The 16,983-nt window shown below is 51.1% G+C and overlaps 7 protein-coding genes across 7 annotated transcripts; 3 read left to right on the top strand and 4 right to left on the bottom strand.

Moving 5' to 3' along the window:
• Nucleotides 1–10: 10 nt before the first annotated feature.
• On the top strand, nt 11–922 carry ASPZODRAFT_73914 (hypothetical protein; the record flags this gene model as incomplete). Its single annotated transcript, XM_022729933.1, has 3 exons — nt 11–296; nt 365–612; nt 677–922. The coding sequence occupies 3 exons, from the start codon at nt 11–13 to the stop codon at nt 920–922; spliced, it is 780 nt and encodes a 259-aa protein (XP_022578070.1).
• A 46-nt stretch (nt 923–968) lies between these two features.
• On the bottom strand, nt 969–2,392 carry ASPZODRAFT_19283 (hypothetical protein; the record flags this gene model as incomplete). The annotated part of the gene is made up of 3 exons (XM_022727367.1): nt 969–1,745; nt 1,804–2,072; nt 2,125–2,392. 3 exons carry the CDS (start codon nt 2,390–2,392, stop codon nt 969–971), a joined length of 1,314 nt encoding a protein of 437 aa, XP_022578069.1.
• A 200-nt stretch (nt 2,393–2,592) lies between these two features.
• On the bottom strand, nt 2,593–4,690 carry ASPZODRAFT_161487 (hypothetical protein; the record flags this gene model as incomplete). The annotated part of the gene is made up of 2 exons (XM_022726521.1): nt 2,593–4,606; nt 4,629–4,690. 2 exons carry the CDS (start codon nt 4,688–4,690, stop codon nt 2,593–2,595), a joined length of 2,076 nt encoding a protein of 691 aa, XP_022578068.1.
• Nucleotides 4,691–7,618: 2,928 nt separating this feature from the next.
• Nucleotides 7,619–9,094, bottom strand: ASPZODRAFT_19280 (hypothetical protein; the record flags this gene model as incomplete). The annotated part of the gene is made up of 1 exon (XM_022727366.1): nt 7,619–9,094. The coding sequence occupies one exon, from the start codon at nt 9,092–9,094 to the stop codon at nt 7,619–7,621; it is 1,476 nt and encodes a 491-aa protein (XP_022578067.1).
• Nucleotides 9,095–11,417: 2,323 nt separating this feature from the next.
• Nucleotides 11,418–13,565, top strand: ASPZODRAFT_2114065 (hypothetical protein; the record flags this gene model as incomplete). The annotated part of the gene is made up of 2 exons (XM_022727757.1): nt 11,418–12,522; nt 12,575–13,565. The coding sequence occupies 2 exons, from the start codon at nt 11,418–11,420 to the stop codon at nt 13,375–13,377; spliced, it is 1,908 nt and encodes a 635-aa protein (XP_022578066.1). The 3' UTR covers nt 13,378–13,565.
• Nucleotides 13,535–15,014, bottom strand: ASPZODRAFT_28222 (hypothetical protein). The gene is made up of 2 exons (XM_022728120.1): nt 14,959–15,014; nt 13,535–14,888 (listed from the first exon to the last, which is right to left on the bottom strand). The coding sequence occupies exon 2, from the start codon at nt 14,733–14,735 to the stop codon at nt 13,689–13,691; it is 1,047 nt and encodes a 348-aa protein (XP_022578065.1). The 5' UTR covers nt 14,736–14,888; nt 14,959–15,014; the 3' UTR covers nt 13,535–13,688.
• Nucleotides 15,015–15,341: 327 nt separating this feature from the next.
• On the top strand, nt 15,342–16,903 carry ASPZODRAFT_19277 (hypothetical protein; the record flags this gene model as incomplete). The annotated part of the gene is made up of 2 exons (XM_022727365.1): nt 15,342–15,401; nt 15,449–16,903. The coding sequence occupies 2 exons, from the start codon at nt 15,342–15,344 to the stop codon at nt 16,901–16,903; spliced, it is 1,515 nt and encodes a 504-aa protein (XP_022578064.1).
• Nucleotides 16,904–16,983: the final 80 nt, after the last annotated feature.

Here is a 16,983-nt window from a genome sequence, read left to right as displayed (position 1 = left end):
ATCCCCTTCCATGTCTGCCATCTTCTCTCTTCAAGGCAAGGTTGCCATCGTGACCGGCTCCGGCCGAAGCAAGGGCATCGGCGCCGCCATTGCCGCCCTGCTAGCCCTCCATGGGGCCGCCGTGGTGGTCAACTTTCTCTCCCCTGCGACAGCTTCACAGGCTGAGGGTGTTGTCCGCGGTATCGCGCAGCAAGGCGGGCAAGCCGTCGCCGTGCAGGCAGACATCTCGACAGAGGCCGGGGTGCAGGCTCTTGTCGATGCAGCGGTCGAGCTTGGGGGAAAAATCGACATTATAGGTGAACAAACAAGCATGATCCTACCTACTAGGTAGCTTTATGGAGCTATTCGATCTGATACATATTAGTTAACAATGCGGTTGCCGGCTCCTCCGGACCAGCGCTGCAGGCCTCACTAGAGACCATCCAGTACACCTTTGCAGTCAACGTGGCCGGACCGGTGCTCCTCATCAAGGCCGCAGTGGCACACATGCCGCCTCGTAGCCGGATCATCAATATCGGGTCCATCGCGTCGCGGATAGGAGGTCCCGGCTCGGCGCTGTACGGTGCCTCCAAGGCGGCCATGGACGCGCTGACGTATTCCATGGCGTGGGAGGTATGCATCAGCCTTGAATTGGTAGATATGACTGATCATGCTAATGCCGAGTGCTGATTGACAGCTTGGGCGCGACCACGGCGGGATCACAATCAACACCGTCGCCCCCGGCCCTGTCGATACGGAGAGTCTGCCGGCGCCGGTGGCGGCAAAGATACACGGGGCGTTGATCCCCATGACGCGCGTGGAGGAACGGGTCGGAACAGTGCAGGAGATCGCAGACGCAGTGCTGCTGCTGTGTTCGGAGAAGAGCCGGTGGATTTCGGGGCAGTGCATTTCTGTCAGCGGGGGGATCACGGGCGGAGTGTAGATGTTTTTGTATATCATATTGAATCTATTGTCCCGTTGGATTTGTTTCACCTTACTATGTCTTCGATCGCATCAGTTGGCCACAGCGAGCCTTCGATCCAAATGATATCTTTGATTGAGTGGATGGCGTCTCTTCCAGTTAAAATCCCCAGCTGAAGCATCGTTTGACATATTGCATCCGGGTGAGGCCTGCAGCAAAGAGAGACCGTGATAAGCGCCCACAGCCACAGTTTCAAGCAGACAGCGTCGCCTGCAGGCGGAGAGCTCTCAACTAGCGTAGCGAACTTGTCGTGCAAGGGCACCATCTCATCTGCAGAGAGCAGAAACAGATCTCTCTTCAAAGCTGCCAGGAGGATCAACAGCGCAAGACGAGCAGCCTCCTTAGAAGACTGCACGGGAGACAAGAACCCGGAGGAGGGCCGAGATAGCGACAGCAGCAGGCGGGTGGCCGGCATGAATAGCTTGATTGCCATAACATTGTCCTCCTGTCTCCAGAATGTCGGCTGCTGGCCTGTGTTCCTCTCTACAAACGCAGCGATCGAGCAGACGCTCCGGAGGGCGATCGCAAGGTCTGTAAAGTCCGTCGATGCTGCAACTAGCGAGCGAACAAACCGCGACGGGGAACTGTAATCCACCTCCTCGACATCGGCGGCCATTGCCGTGAAGCGCGGAGGGAGGTCCTGGACAGCACACCCGAGGACATCGAACCATAGAATGAAGAGGCGTGTATTCAGGTCCAGCCCTTGATACCCTCCTCGAAGTGTAACGATACGCTGCAGTCCGGCGACGTGAATTGCCCAGCGCTCCCACGTACTGACATAGAGCTTTGGAGAAGGGTCAACAACAGTTCGTTTCTTGAGGGTAGGAGGCAGGAATACTCACATCATGGCACAGCATACCGAGAATCGCATTGATGATGCCCGCGCCGCGGCATTCTTGCGGACTGGCCAGCCGGCGCGAGACCTGCGCCACGCAGTCCCCGTAGTAGGCCAGACACTCGGCGCTCCTAGTATATTGGAATCCATCTGGATGTGCCTGCTGGTCCCAGAACATGGCCGCGTTGGCCAGACACAGCGTAAAGGCGCTGCGGTCGGTCAGCGCCGCAGCGAACCAGACACCGCGGAACGGCCGGTAGACAGCCTCACTGGTCACTAGCGAGCGTTAATACCTTTTGACAGCAGAGGAGATAGATGCTCCACGCACTAAACTGGAGCAGCTGTAGGCCGCGCGAGTCGGGGGCCGTGGGGTAATACGCGGTGTTGGCAGGGTCCAGCGCCCGGGGCACAGCGACGGCGAGCTCCCAGCTGGGCAGAGCCTGGCGTGTCCGGCGCGCCCGGCCAATGTCGCGCATAACACGCTGGCGGATGCATCGCTGCGTGTGTTTGGCCTTGATCGCGTCGGGGTGCGAGATGGTGACGAAGACGAGGTCCTCCATGGTCGTTGCAGGTTGTTGCTCTTCATCGGCTGACATTGACCAAGCAATGACTAATCAGGGGCCTAAGGCAACAACTATTGAATCTGCCAGCGTAAATAGAGGCATTCATGGGATTCGTTTATAATAAAGTACTCTCTACAAGTCTATGCCTCAGTATCGAAGACAGCGTTCAAATGGTGACTATCAGATGCTATTCCCTGATTATCTAGATAATTATGGAACGGAATATGCGCATGCTAATCCTGAACCAACTCCATCAGTCGACGTGCGTAGTCCCGGTCTGCGTCCTCAGGCAATGATGTCCCTGGAATACACAGCAGCAGCTGTCGGAGGATGGGAAACGTGTCGAACTCACTGCCTGGGAGCACCGCGGCGTCCAGTGAGATCTGGTTGACGGAAGGATAGATAGTCTCATCCAGACCAACGGTTGTAATGATCACCTTCTTGTTTTTGGTCGGCCAGGCATACTGCTGCCCTTGCGTTCCGCTCCGGGTGCTTGTGGTACGCTTGAGAGGTGCAAGTACTTCAGATCCCAGGCTGTCGTCTCCCTCAAGAACATCACCGCGAAGACACATCATGAGCCCAATATGATGAGCTGGAATGTTCATCGCTGTAACTGCACTGTCTATGGAGGAGACAGCTTGGCTTTTCAGCGAGTTTGTGAGACGGTCATGTTTGCGGTTCTTCACTTGGATGACCAAGAACGTCACCTCGTCATCGGGGAGCTTGATGGGGACAAGAACGTCAGCTCCTGGGAATCTCTCTGGCAGGAAGAGAGCTGCTCCTCGGCGGTAAGCAGCGTGTAGCATAGGCAAGGTTGGAGATGTTTCAGCCCGAATGAAGTGGTTGAAAAATACCTGACCATCCTGCCAGAGCGTGAACATGTCTTGGTCGCTTGCTGCCCGCATTCCAATGTCTTGACAGATCTCGCTCCCCAAAAGCGAGCAAAGAAACCTTTGGAAGCGTACAGGGCACGGATGATTTTCTGGATCGGTGGCATCGAATGCAAAGAGCAGAATCAATGCTGCAACCATCTCGCCAATATCTCCCATGTTGATACTCCCCTCAAAGCAGGCTCGGGCGAGATTTTTCACCACATAGAATCGAATTGCCGGGTCGCGCATTTTCTCCGCCGCCGTATGTGCCAACACTGGCTCGCTAGGTTGAATAGTGCGCATCAGTTCCCTGCTTGGGTTGATGTAAAGGAGATATCGTAGCCAGCTTCCAACGAGCTCTTCCGCCAGAGAATTCTGCGTTACGTAGAAATTGACTCTATATGAAAACAGAGCCAAGGCGTGGCTTGGACTGTTTCCTATAGTTTTCTGGCTCGCAAGCTCCATTACCTCTTCAAGAGAGCTCCCTGTATCCAATCGGCCCCCCCATAGAGGCCTGCCGAGTTTAAATAGCTCCCTCTTTGACTGGTCTGAGCCGTCAGGCTCTGAGCATGGCCGAGAGGCAAAGATATCCCAGGTATTGATCGCATTGACCGGGGGGAAAAGCGTGTGCGGAATTGAATCTCCTTGCTTGATGGTTTTCTGACTGGGGTCGTGGCATAGCGGTGGTGAGAAGGTTCCTACTTTCGGTGTCGTGTCCAAGCAAACGGCAAAGTAGTTTCCCACAAGTCGTGTGAGGTCAGGGCTATCCTTGTGATTGAGCCGCTTGAAAAGGTTGCGACAGGCCTGGCGGAATGCACGAAACTGAATGCATCCTTCGCTATCCAAAAGAGCGCGGGCCTCATCGATACAGATGATGGAACGAGGCTTTTTAGCATCTCCTGTCTCGTGTAATGGTAGCGGACCATCGTTATCGCTATTTTCCTGAAGAAGGTCCCTCCAAGTCTGGAGAGACCTGGATCGGTTGGCTGGGTACCCAACCAAGAATTTGACAATGTGTGGGCTTTCGAACTTGGAACCCATATGGATCTTGACCGGATGAGAGCAATACTCCTTGAACAGATTCTTCACCAGTTGGGCGATCTCATCATTGTAGTCCGAATAAAGATTCAACGCCTGCAAGTTGTAATAACCGGCTGGCGTGATCCCGACCTGTTCGCAAATCGCAACTTCCCAGATAGACACAGCAATTGTACATTCCCAGAAGGCCTCACACTCTTCTAGACCGACTCGGTAGGGGTCAGGTAGACAGTCAGCCAGGGTGGAGCGACGAGGGTAGCCCTGAGATCCTCTGGCCGATAAGTTGAGATAAGTTACATACTGACCGTGTCCCACGGCCATCTGCTCGATAGAGAAACTCTTCCCAACCCCCGACGGACCGACAATTGAGGTGTATGGGGCCAGATACTGCTGTCGATTGTAGACCCGAAAATATCTGCATATTGTCTCGTAGATGGATGTGCTCGGAAAAACGCCGTTAGGCAAAGACTTTTCCGCCCGGTGGAATGCCCGCTCGACGGACTGTGACGGGAATTTGGGCTTTTCAGTAGGCAACAGCTTTGAGAGGAGATCGATAAATTTGTCTTTGTGTTTGATGCGGATCGTAAAGTCAACTTTCTTTACTTGAATCCACGTATAGACCAGATCGTCCAAGGCAGCTGGGTTCAGGGGCTGAGAGTGATCAACTAGAGGTATATTCGCCCACTTGATTGACCTCTTCTCGGATTCAGTAAGGAACCGCTGTAGGCATTCGAGATCTCGGCGAGCATGATGCAAGATACACTCCTCCAAGCCATCGAAGTGCCTCGTACAATCATATTCGAACCACTGGCAGTCTTCCTCAGAGAACTCTGCAAAATGACCGAACGCCAACGGGGTGGTGCATTTCCTCCAGTCTGATTTTTCTGTATAGCTTATCTGGCTGAGGGACTTGTGGGAAACGTCCACTTGTGATGACGGTTGAGATGACGGAAAGGGTGACAAGCCGGCTGAAGCAATCTTCTGTTAGCTTTTGACGCGGAGAAGAAAGGGTTGGGTACTGATGGGAGTTACTTCTCTGTCGTCTGGAAGGAACGCAAGATAGATCATTATCTCCAGGTCTTGTGTTTGCCATTGTCGTTCCTGGGAACCGAGAGAGGAGAGAGTATAATGGGAGATGGAAGAGAGAGAAAAGTGGAAGACAGAGGAGAGAGGGAAAAGGGAGGAGGGGAGAGAGAGGAGAGTGAGAGGGAAAAAGTGACATAATTCATTTGATGAGCAGGCATTCACTCCTATTTGCCATATAATCCAGGCATCAAAGTGAGATTTGCCTTATTTATTTTATCCACAATATTAATCTACAAAATATATTATGATTTAAATACTAATGTTCACATCTAAGTTAAATTTAAGACTCTCAATTCAATCCTCCTTGAGTCCATATATCCCACTTACCGCATTAGGCAAGACGTTCTGCCTCCAGCGTCAATGTTTGTTACCCGCCTGCTTTCTCTCCCTTTCTCTCTCTCTCTCTCTCTCTCTCTCTCCCTTTCCCTCTCCCTTTCTCTTTCCCTTTCTCTCTCCAGCTTTCTTCCTTCCTCTCATCTGTCTCAAACTCATTCGATTCCTTGACAACTTTCCGTTCAATATGTCTCTTTCAGACAGACCTGTCCACCTCTCCAACGGTCGGCTGGGGTGTAGCGTGCACTGGCTCATCGTGTGTCACATCTGCATGCTGGATTTCAGCTTCTTGGGTGACTCAGACGAAGACTCAGACGAAGACGACGATTACGAAGATGACTATTACGAAGACACCAGTGACGAAGAAGAAATCGAATTGACAGACGAGGGCGAATCGACAGACGAGGACGAGAAGAAACACACCGTCGGTCGTATTATCACCAGCTGTCCCAGATCGCATCTTGTCCGCGGTTCAGAGCTTCGAGTCGGCACCGGCCAGGTCATTCCCACTAGATTCGAGCCTCCGGTCGTGCACGCTACACCGCAGCAACTGTTCCCCCCCGGCAAGAGCACGGCAGCCTTACCGCCAGTCAACCGCTTCATTTCTCAGACCAAGGACACCCAGCTTCTCATCTACACCGACGGGGCGTGTTTGGACAACGGCGGTAGGAATCCCCGAGCCGGGTGCGCGTTCGTCTTTAAGCCTTCCACAGGAGGACACGCTGGACTGAACGGGTCTATTTGCTTTCCGCTCGAGAGCAAAGGACCAACCGGTGAACCACATCCGCAGACAAGCAACCGCGCCGAGCTGCGCGCCGTGATTGCCGCCCTACGGTTCCGCGCGTGGGATGGAGAAGGGTTCCGCAGTCTCGTCATCGCCACAGACTCCGAGTACGTCGTTGAGGGTATCACAAACTGGGTGCGCGGCTGGATCAAACGGGGCTGGAAGACTAGCCTGGGGGCGCCGGTCAAGAATAGGGATCTCTGGCAGTGTCTGCTGGGCGAGATGGAACGCTGGCAGGAGCGGAATTTGCAGGTGCAGTTCTGGCGGATTTCTAGGGATTCGAACACAGAGGCGGATAAACGTGCCAAGGAAGCTGCTCGAGGGGGATCCAGGGATGAGTTCATGGATACCTTCGGCGTTTATGTTTGAAACCCAAGTATTCTAGTCATTAGTAGTGAGAATACTGACGAGAAACTCACGACTTGTAATCGCCATATCTATCTGATTATAGCCAACTCTTTCCTCTCTATCTTTCAATCTTGTTTCCTAGACAATTTCTATCATCTGCCTGTCTATTGACTATGAATATGCTCTTGGTGATCTTATGAGCAACTTGTTTGGAATATTTCCTTGACAGCGTGGAACAAATGAAGTTTGGCAAAGTTGAAGCATAGATAGATGGGGGTACGCTATTAATGAGAGCAGAGTGAACCAGAGTTGGAATTTGATCAATGATCTCAATGATCAACCCTGTGTAGAGGGAACCCAATAGCTAATAAAAGCTACCTGTAAGCCAAATAACGCACTATCTATTTAAGCCATGTCCAAGTCCTTAGCGACAAAACGCATGTTGTCAATGATATCATCTAGCTCATGAAATTTGTCGACCAGTTCCTCGATCAACGCTTCCAAGTTGGAGAGCTTCGACTCCAGGGATTCCTTCTCTTGATGATTACTACCTGATATCAATCATATTTCAGGTTGACTAGAGTAAGACCACCAACGGCCTCTGTTATTCTGACTGCCTGCAATGATGCTGAGCTGGGCAACAAATGAGCAATTCTGGCTTGTAAATACTATATATATGGCTACGATAAAAGAGTAATAACAGCATTGATGTATCACTATTTTGAGCTAGCAAAGTCTGACCTACACCGCGTTCACAACCGTTCAGTCTCAATTACCCTGCCGTTTGTGAGGTCACATCTAGTGGTTCCCTGTTTCTGGCAAGTCCGCAGTGAGGACTTCAAGAGACAGGGTGTTGTCGTCTTCGCGGCGGTCCCCAAGCTCGATCTCTTGAGCACCCGATCCCGCCGTCGAGTCAGGCTGCAGGTGAACCATCCTTGGCCGGTATCCGTGGTACGTCGGAACCCATCGCTCGGCCAGAAGTCTGTAGGCTTTGTCGGCCACGGCGTTGGATTTAGGAAAGTTCAAGGGGAATTGCCATGGGAAGTACGACTTGCCGTGTGATCCTCTCGTGAGAAAGTGGGTGTCGTGAATGTTATTGAATGCGGCAAAGAAGGCATGGCAACCGCGACAGGAGAGTTTGGAAACACCAATGTATGTGTATGCGGGACTCTCGTTCCGGAAGATGTCGAGCAGGATTTTGATTTCGCAGTGCACGGAGATGTCCCGTGGAATGTCCGACTGGGCCATGAAGCGTGAATCTCCACGAATGACATTCAGATCGAGGTCATAATCAGTGGGTTGTACACTCGCTGCTTTCTCCAACACTGCTTCCCACTCCTCAGGGGTATTGGGGACGGCAGCGACCTTGGTTGACATCGATGGAAGGTGTTTAGCCCAGCACTGCTTATTGAGCAGGGCTTCACAGTGAGGTGATCTTGTTGCTCGGACCAGTGCACCAAGATGGTTGATGAGAGAGTTGACCTTTATGAGATAGGTTTCGATGGAAGGGAACTTCTCGTATCGCCGGCTCTCAGCACCAACCACGGGCTTCGTTTCAATGAAGGCTTGCGTCGCCTTCTGGGTGTCTTGCAGATGGATGACCAAGCTTCTCCACTCTTCCTGATCGCTGAACTGGGGCTTATTCTTGTACAAGTGTACAAGACCCCGAATGCAGACTCGAGTCTTGACGAATGGATGGGCTTTCGGAAGATCATTGTGTGGGATGGATAGGAAGGGTTCCAGCTTGGAGTGAATCCGCTTTTTCCACTTCTCAAATGAAAAGTCAATGCACATATAGACAAGACTGTTCGTCAAGCCCATGGTCTGCTGATCTGGAGTCACCTCGTGAGACTGGGTAGCTTTGTTCTTGCGATAGCTAGACGATACCTCCTGCATCTTGCGCAACATGCTCTGTAGGTGGTTCACAGTTGCTGTGGGCACCTCGGAGTTTGTGGCGACGCGGAAGGTCACCGATGTATCAGCCGCACATTCCATAGCAATGGCTACAACCTCGCCTCTGGGCTTGGAGACGCAGAGACTGGCCAGTGCATCTAGAACTGGCCGCAGGCGAAGCGGATTGCCAATGGGGGAGTTGGCCGGAACCTGGGGTTGACCTTCATCGTCCACCTGCACTCGCCGGCCAGGGGCTTGAATTTTATCCCGTTGCTCGACCTTCTGGATGGCAGCCAGGAGGAATTGAAAATCGGAGGAAGATGGCGCCCCTTCCAGCGGCTTGGCCTTGCGTAGTTCTGCTGGTATCGCATTGGCCGGCATGATGGTGTCTGCCGCCCGGCTTGCACCTCGTCGTAGGTCTTCCTGACGCGGGAGATCTTCTACTGGAAGGAGATATCTAGCCCGGGATTCTCTGAGGCCCCGGTGCGATCTGCGATGACCTGGAGATGCTGGTGCTCTACCGCGGGGACTCTGAGGTACTCTGCCTGGTCTGCGCCCGCGCTGTGAAATGGTGATGACACACGCTATCCCGAGTTAATCCATGGTTAACCGCAACCTTACATCATTATCAACACTTACAACAAACAAAAGCAGCTTCAAAAGGGTATCACTCTTCTACCATGATCTTCTGTCCGCACAGAACGTCTTTCGCGAGTGGTGGGCAAATTCGAGGAGGGAGGGGATTTTGGCAGTTCGACACGCCTACAGCCGTGGTTTTGCAGATGAGAGAGAGTCATAAAAGTAAGAGCCTAGTCTGGATGCAAAGCTTACTCTAGCAGTGTTGCAGAATCTCAGGACGTGATCGAAGACGACCGTTCGAAAACGGTGAGGCAGAGGAAGATGCACGAGATGAAGGGCAGTTGAAAGAAGGCGTCGTGGAAGAGGAGCTGGTGGGAGACTCATCTCTTTCCTTTTGTTTTCTTTCTTTCTCTCTCTTAAAAGAAGTTTGACAAAATCTTGGGGGACCACTAGACCGCTGAGCCACTAAAAATGTCCAGACATTATTAGAGCTTTGATATGGTCATATATTCTGTGACAAGAAGAAAGTGCTAGGGTGGGGGAAAAAGGAAAGCAAACATTCACTTCTTCAATCTGTATCTCTCACTTTTGCTTCTCTCACTTTTACTCAAGTACCCACCACAACTTTGGCAATTTATCACTGGCCAAGATTGAAAAAAAAGCTTCACTTTACTATTCAAGTAGATATAGTGACACTCATATTAGCAAGGTCTGATCACTCGTAGGCTTACGCAGTACTGTATTGGTTGCCATGGATGCAAGAGCCTAGAGAAGGGCTCTTGAAGAGCTTTTCAGCTTTATCTAGGTACTCTGGATTTATCCCACTCTCCTTATATATTGCTTTAGATTGTTAGGCTCAGAGATGAGCTATGGTATGTAATGAATAGAGAAAAGAAAGAGCAATGTTCTAAATGTATTTCTATTGGATGTGATAGCTTGACTGGGCCCCTGGCGAAAAAGGCCTTATCTATTTATATCCATAGGAAAATATCTTTATACCAAGTGCCTAGACTGATACAATCAGATTCCTTATATTAGACAAGCTGGCGCTGGGAGAGTTGCAAAACACCAGCCCCTACAGTTTGGTGATCACCTTAAGTAAAACTATAAGTCTTATACTTATTAGTTAATCTATTAGCTCTCTAGAAGCTATAGGGGGCTTAATTAACTCTTTCTTAGGCTTATCTAACTCTCCTCTACCTAATTTAAAATACTTGATAAAATAGTAAGGATAGAGGGCAAAATTTATAACTAACTATATTTATTCTATATGGCTTAAGTATGCTAAGCGGACGGGAAGCCCTATTTTCCACACCCTGTGGTTGCATGTACTATTAGTATAGTGAGACTAAAATATATAGGAGCAAATAATTTACATGAATAGTATAACTGTAGGAGGAGTCTAAATCGCATGAATATTATAAGAGATATATTGCTGCTTAGATGAAATGACTTAATGATGATGGTTCCTTTAACTCTCTTATAAACCCTTGTCGCATTTCTTTACTCTAGCATCTAGTAACTAATAGGAAAGGAGTGAAGATATATATATACCACCTACTTCCCTGGCTATTCTTCTAATTGCTGGTTATATAGCAGTTTGCTTTGCCTCTTCTTACAGTATGGCTGATATCAGCTGCTGACTACAGGATATCCATTAGGATAAACATGATCTCTAATCTAAAGATATGAGCAATTCTAAGTATCACTATTAATATAAGCTATAATTATAGCTTTGTTGTAACCATCTATTTCATCATATCTTTTCTGCCAGTATATAAAACTGAAGAGTGAAAAACTTAGGATCCAGCTCACTGCAGTAGAGGGTAAACCACTTAGTTATAAGGAATTATAAGTATAGCTGGTAGTTAGTAGTCAGTAAGAGAATAGAATATTCTATATAGCTAATAAGTAACCTGCAGTGTGTTAGAGTTTCTCTCTTTCCTGGATAGTTACCAAACAAACGGCTGCCTGCGCCCTTCCCCCCCCCAAGTTTCCCTCTTACCAGCTTCTCTTCTCCATCACCACTCACCCACTCTCCCTCCATCAAGCATTCCTCGAAAATTAGATCCGCATCTTTCTTGCCTTTTCGAAACCGACTTCTTCCTTGATCATTTTGAGCATCATGCCGTCCAGCAGGAGGACCAACCGCGGCTCAGACACGGAGCTCGTTTGGGCCTCCTCAGTCCAGGAATTCAAGGGGTCTTTCCAATTTGTGCAACCGAAGAAGCCCCCCGGCAGGGACAGACGCGATCGCCGTGCTCGGGGATCCAGCGAAGACGACGAAGGAGAGGCAAAGGAGGGCGAGACAAACCAGGATACCGCAGAGAAACAAGCGACCGGTGAAGGCATCGTGGAGTCGTTCATCGACGAGGAACTGCGGGCTGGGGGTCCTTTCCTGTGTCCGTTGCCTGCCACATTCAGGTCGTTGTCGGACCAGGTGAGCCGATATGATGATATCTTCAACGACGACGGGATGAGAGAGGCTGTTGAAGCAATCATCAAAGAGCATGGGATTCAGCGCAAGACCTGGGGCGTGGGACTACGGAGGGCAGACTGGTTTCCCGAAGACGACCCGATCGTCACCCTGCTTATTGAAGCCACAAAGACGGCGGTGGAAGACAAATGGGTTGAGCTATCCAAAGCCTTACGCAGGTTCCTGATTATGCGGGGGTTTCCAGATGCGAGCGTTGAAATAATTGACCCTCGCGCGATGCTCCCTCGATTTACTCACCCCCTCCTACGCAGTGATCAACTGTTTCCACTCTGGGACCAAATTCTGTCCATCATCCTTGACTCTATAGATCTCACAGACATCACTGTGATCTCCTGTTGGCGGTATGGTGTTTCCTCAACCACAGAAGAGAATCCTCCAACAATCATTGTCACTGTGAAGCGTGACTCAATCAGGACGTGGAAGCCCCTTCGAGAGATGATAGTGAGTATTCTAGATACTCACTATCTTGATGATGTCTCAGTCAATATTGAGAAGGGTAGTGTGTTTCAGTGTATTAGCAAGGCGGACGTTCGTCTTCCAACATCCCTATGGCAACAGGCAAAGGCCTTACCTGGTGTCAGCCTTGGTAACACCCTGAACACAGATTCTTCGGGCACCTTTGGGGGGTATATTGAACTTCAGAATAAGAAGGGTGAATGGGTTCGCTTTGGGCTGACATGTTACCACGTCGCCCTTGCGGCTGATAAGGCTCTAGACGATAAAAATAAGCAGGGTGAGTGAACTCTATCTAGTTACCACAGATCACACTATTAATATCTATACAGTTCAGGGCGGTTGGCACATCAAGGGGATTGAATGGGAGAACCATTCTGCGAAACAGATACTCACTCTACAACAGGCAAGCTACCAAGACCTACATGATGAGAAGGAAGCTCTTCAAGAGCGCATTCATGAGATCACTAACCCTGAGTTCCTTGAAAGCCGCGCTCTGGCAGCAAAGGGAGAGCTCTTCCCGCCCTTCAAGAAGGTCTATGAACATCAAGAATATAATCTGCACAAAGAGGAGACCACCCTAACCCAGATGGATACCTTGGAAGAGCGGCTAATTGGTTATACTATATGTGCATCAGGCTTTCGACGCAAGTTGATCCCCGGCAGTAAGGATTTTATGCACCTTGACTGGGCGCTCCTTATGATGGATAAGCAGCGTATGGGAACCAACAGGGTAGATGCATATGGAGCACCCCGCTTCAGTCTACCAGACGTCACTATCGGCCAGCCAGTCCAGCCAGAGCATGGAATGCCCGTTTATAAGATGGGGCGATCAACTGAGTGGACTATGGGCATCTATAATGGTCTCAAGGCTGCATATATCGATACAATCAATGAGAAGGACGAGACGACACAGGTTTCAACGCATGAAGCTGTTGTGTGTGGAGTCAAGGGTAGAGAGTTTGCGGACAAAGGCGATTCGGGAAGCTTTGTGTTCACCACGAATATGCGGTTTGTCGGCATGATTTCCGCAGGAAATGGCAAGGGGAACGGATACATCACTTTGGCATCTCATCTATTTGAAGATATCATGGCAAGCACAGGAGCTGTTGCTGCTCGTCTCCCACTGGACTAAGCAGCGCAGTCTTTTTTTGGCCTATCTGCAGACTCTATCTTCCCAATAGCAGTTGACCCCTGCATGATGTCTTAATCTAATATCTTTCGACTGGACTCTCCTCGTTGCTATTTATGGACTCTACCCTTTATAGTGAGAAGAGAGCGACTCATACTCGATCGAAGGTCTCTAGTATGTTAGAATATAGAGTAACCTAGGCTATGAACACAGCACTGTCGTAATCATATATTTCATTATCATGTCTCGTAGCAAGGTCTTACGCTATTAAAGAAAGGAAGATATCCCGACGGCGTTCCTGCGCCCATCCACTACTATTCATTCACGGGGTGCTTCATCTGCTGCTGCTCATCCTCAGCTGTGGTAGTCTCGGTCTGCGCAGGGCGAACATTAGATGAGACGATTGCTGGCTGGAGACTGCTCACCGAGAGCAGGCGGCTGATGTCTGTACTGCCGCTACGGGCAAGTACCTCGATGTTGCCGTAGTCTCTGAAGGTCTTCTCGATGGCCTCGCCGCGCCCTGTGGCGTGAAGAATGCTTGCGATCGCCGCATGGAGCTGCAGAAGAATCGGGGAAGGCAGCTCCTCCCGCCCGTCATGGGCCACAAGGGTAACAAGCCGACTCTGCGGCAGTATCAAGTCGGTAGACGCCATGACGGGCCCAAACGTTTTGATCTGATACTGGTTCGGGGTCTCTGTGGGCTCTAAGGCGAGTTTGAACAGGCCAAAATGCGAGTGCACGCCGGCCTCCAACATCATGACGTTTCTGGGATCGTTTATGTTGCGGTATTCGAACCCGAGCCTCGACCGAAGGCTCGGGAAGTAACGAAACATGTTGGTCCAGACAGAGACAATGTAGTCGCGCTCCACATGATCCCGGAAGGTGGCCAGGCTGAAGGGCACAATGTGTGCCGCTTCAAGGAAACCCAGTGGCTTGCCGTCCGGAATGTCCCTGTTGTTCCAGTCGAAGACGCCGGAGACGACACATCGATTCCCGTCTCGGGGCAGACAACGATCACGGAGTTCCTGCTGCTTCCGAGTCATAGGCTCCTCGACCATGCCGCCAAGATTTTCGATCGAGTCCTCCAGCCCAATTCGAGGGGAAGGCGTGACGGATGCTGTTTTGAGGCCAGCGGCCTTCAGCGGGGTGAGGAGGCCAGTAACGACGCTCTCCGCCAGCTGGCGGACCTGGCTGTCAGAGGCACACTGCAGAATGTCATCCGCTAGATGTCTCCGGCCATCTGACGGCAGATACTTGAACACCTGCCTCAGCAGGTTCGCGGTGTCGTCGGAGGGGCTTTCGGGTGAATACACTTGCAGGCGTCCACGGACGTTGCGGCATTTCAATGTACAGGGTAACATCGCTGGTCGCCTCGCTATGAATTCCCCTGGAAGGACCCATCGTGTTCAGAAGAATGCGCTCGAAGTGCGATGGATGAGGTGAACACTTGCCTCGTTCCGTGGTTCGTTTCCCTTGCAACCAGGGAGTCGACGCCTGAGGCATTACTTGGTAGCCTAAGGCACGCGTCAGGGTCCGATGAGTCAGCATAAACAAGAAAGTCACGTGATGAAGCCATTGCCGCACTCAATATGAAATGCCGAACAACTGTCTCTTTCACAATATTCACTGCTGTACAAGGAATAGGACCAGAATGAGTTTAAGCAAGAACCTCTTCCCAGGCCTATGGAAAGTAAGTAATGAATATACAAGTAAATAGATTCAGATTTCTAATAACCTGGTACCTAGATACTCTACACACTCTCTACTCAGTAAGCGAGTGCATCTGCAGGCTACTGGTTGGTTACTATTCATATTCAATCTCCATAGGGCTGTGGAACAGATTAATCTTATTGATTTGGAATTCTAAACTTCGACTGAAACAAAACATGACGTAATCAGTTGGGGGCCATTTCTTACCCCCCCCCCCAGAGTTCCTGCCGAACATTTTCTCTTCACTCCATCTCGCCATGGTGTTTCGCGGACGCGTGTCGAGGAGCTGTGAGAACTGCCGAGCAGTGAAGCGAAGAGTATTTCTTTCTCTCAATAAGATGTAGTGATCAAGCTGACTGTCTAGTGCGACCAGCAAGTCCCCCATTGCGGCCAATGCCGACGCATGGGCGAAGACTGTCCCGGATACCGCGACGAATGGGAGCTGATGTTCCGCAACCAGACAGACATGACGATTAAACGGTCGAAAGGGAAATCCACCCGACGGAGAGCGGTCGTGAAGACGCAGCAGAATAATACCAACAGACCGGGTCATGGTCTGGCGCCGGGCGTGGATGAACTCGGCGTGAACTACTTCCTCCACAACTTTGTGATTGGCGGGAAATCCCCCTCGCATGGCTATCTGAATTATATCCCCGCCGTCTATATGGCGGACGGGGAACACCCGACCCTCGTCAGCAGTATGGCGGCTGTGGGACTGGTGGCCCTGGCGCGATCGACGCAACAACCGGAACTGGTGCAGTATGCGCGCGCAAAGTACTCCGAGGCGATCGGGCACGTCAACCACGCGCTGGCCTCGCCGACCGAATCCGTCAAGGACAGCACGTTGATGGCGGTGATTTCGCTCGGGGTGTTTGAGCTCGGGTTCGACGTGGATCTCTGGGTGCGGCATGTGCAGGGGGCCGCGGCGTTGGTGGTTCTGCGAGGCAAGAAACAGTTCACGAGCAAAGCGTCGATCCTCATGTTCAACCAGGTGCGCGCCGATATGGTCATCGCCTGTCTGCATACCGTGCAACCGTTCCCACCGGAGATCGTCGAGCTGCAACAGGCTGCGACTGACCATTCCGATACATCGAGTGCCTTTTGGTTACTGGGTGTGTTGGCGCCCCGGTGTGCGAATGTCTTCCACCGGTTCACGCGAAACACGGGCGAGATCCCCTGGCTGGAGCTGCTGGAGGAAGCCACCGGCGTCCAGGACGATATCGAACATATCGCGAGTCTGTTGGAAGTGCAGGCGCCGTATACCACCACCTACGAGTCCACGGCGGATCCGGACCGCGTGTATAACGGGCGGGTGGACGTGTATGCCTCCTTCTGGGCCATCCGGGTGTGGAACAATATGCGCAATTGCCAGATCATCGTCAGCCAGATCGTGTGTTCGCTGTTGACCACTGCTCTTGACACAGACCTCGCTCCAGACCTTGCCCCAGACCTGAAGGCGTACTGCCGGGCGAAGCTGAAGGAGACGCTCCAGTTACTGGTGAAAATCGGCGACGATATGCTGGCCTCGATTCCGCAGGCATTAGGATTGACCTCGGGGAGTAATACTATATCGACACAGTCGAAACCTCAGTCGAGTATGAATCCATCGCCTCTGCCCTCGCACACCAGTCTATCCGCCGGACTCATGCTCCTCTGGTGTCTGTATACCGTGGGGATGTCGCCGGTGATCACCAGCAAAGCGCGGCGGTGGGTGATTCAGCGGATGACGGATATCGGGAAGAATGCAGGGATCAGTTTTGCCTTGCATCTGGTCAAGGATCTGGTGCGGAGCGATGAATTATTAATTGACAGTCCATAGGGAGATCAGAAAAAGATATGAAGAACATTATAGGCCGCTTGTATAAACCCTACTTTACTCCTATTGATCGTCCATGAGTA

This window comes from Penicilliopsis zonata (assembly GCF_001890105.1).
Source record: "Penicilliopsis zonata CBS 506.65 unplaced genomic scaffold ASPZOscaffold_18, whole genome shotgun sequence".
Taxonomy (NCBI): domain Eukaryota; kingdom Fungi; phylum Ascomycota; class Eurotiomycetes; order Eurotiales; family Aspergillaceae; genus Penicilliopsis; species Penicilliopsis zonata.
Note: the sequence above shows the minus strand (reverse complement) of the source record. Positions and strands in the feature narration are given on the sequence as shown.

Coding starts and splice junctions, on each gene's coding strand:
- ASPZODRAFT_28222 (XM_022728120.1), bottom strand. CDS start 14,735: ATGTTACCCTGTACATTGAAATGCCGCAACGTCCGTGGACGCCTGCAA.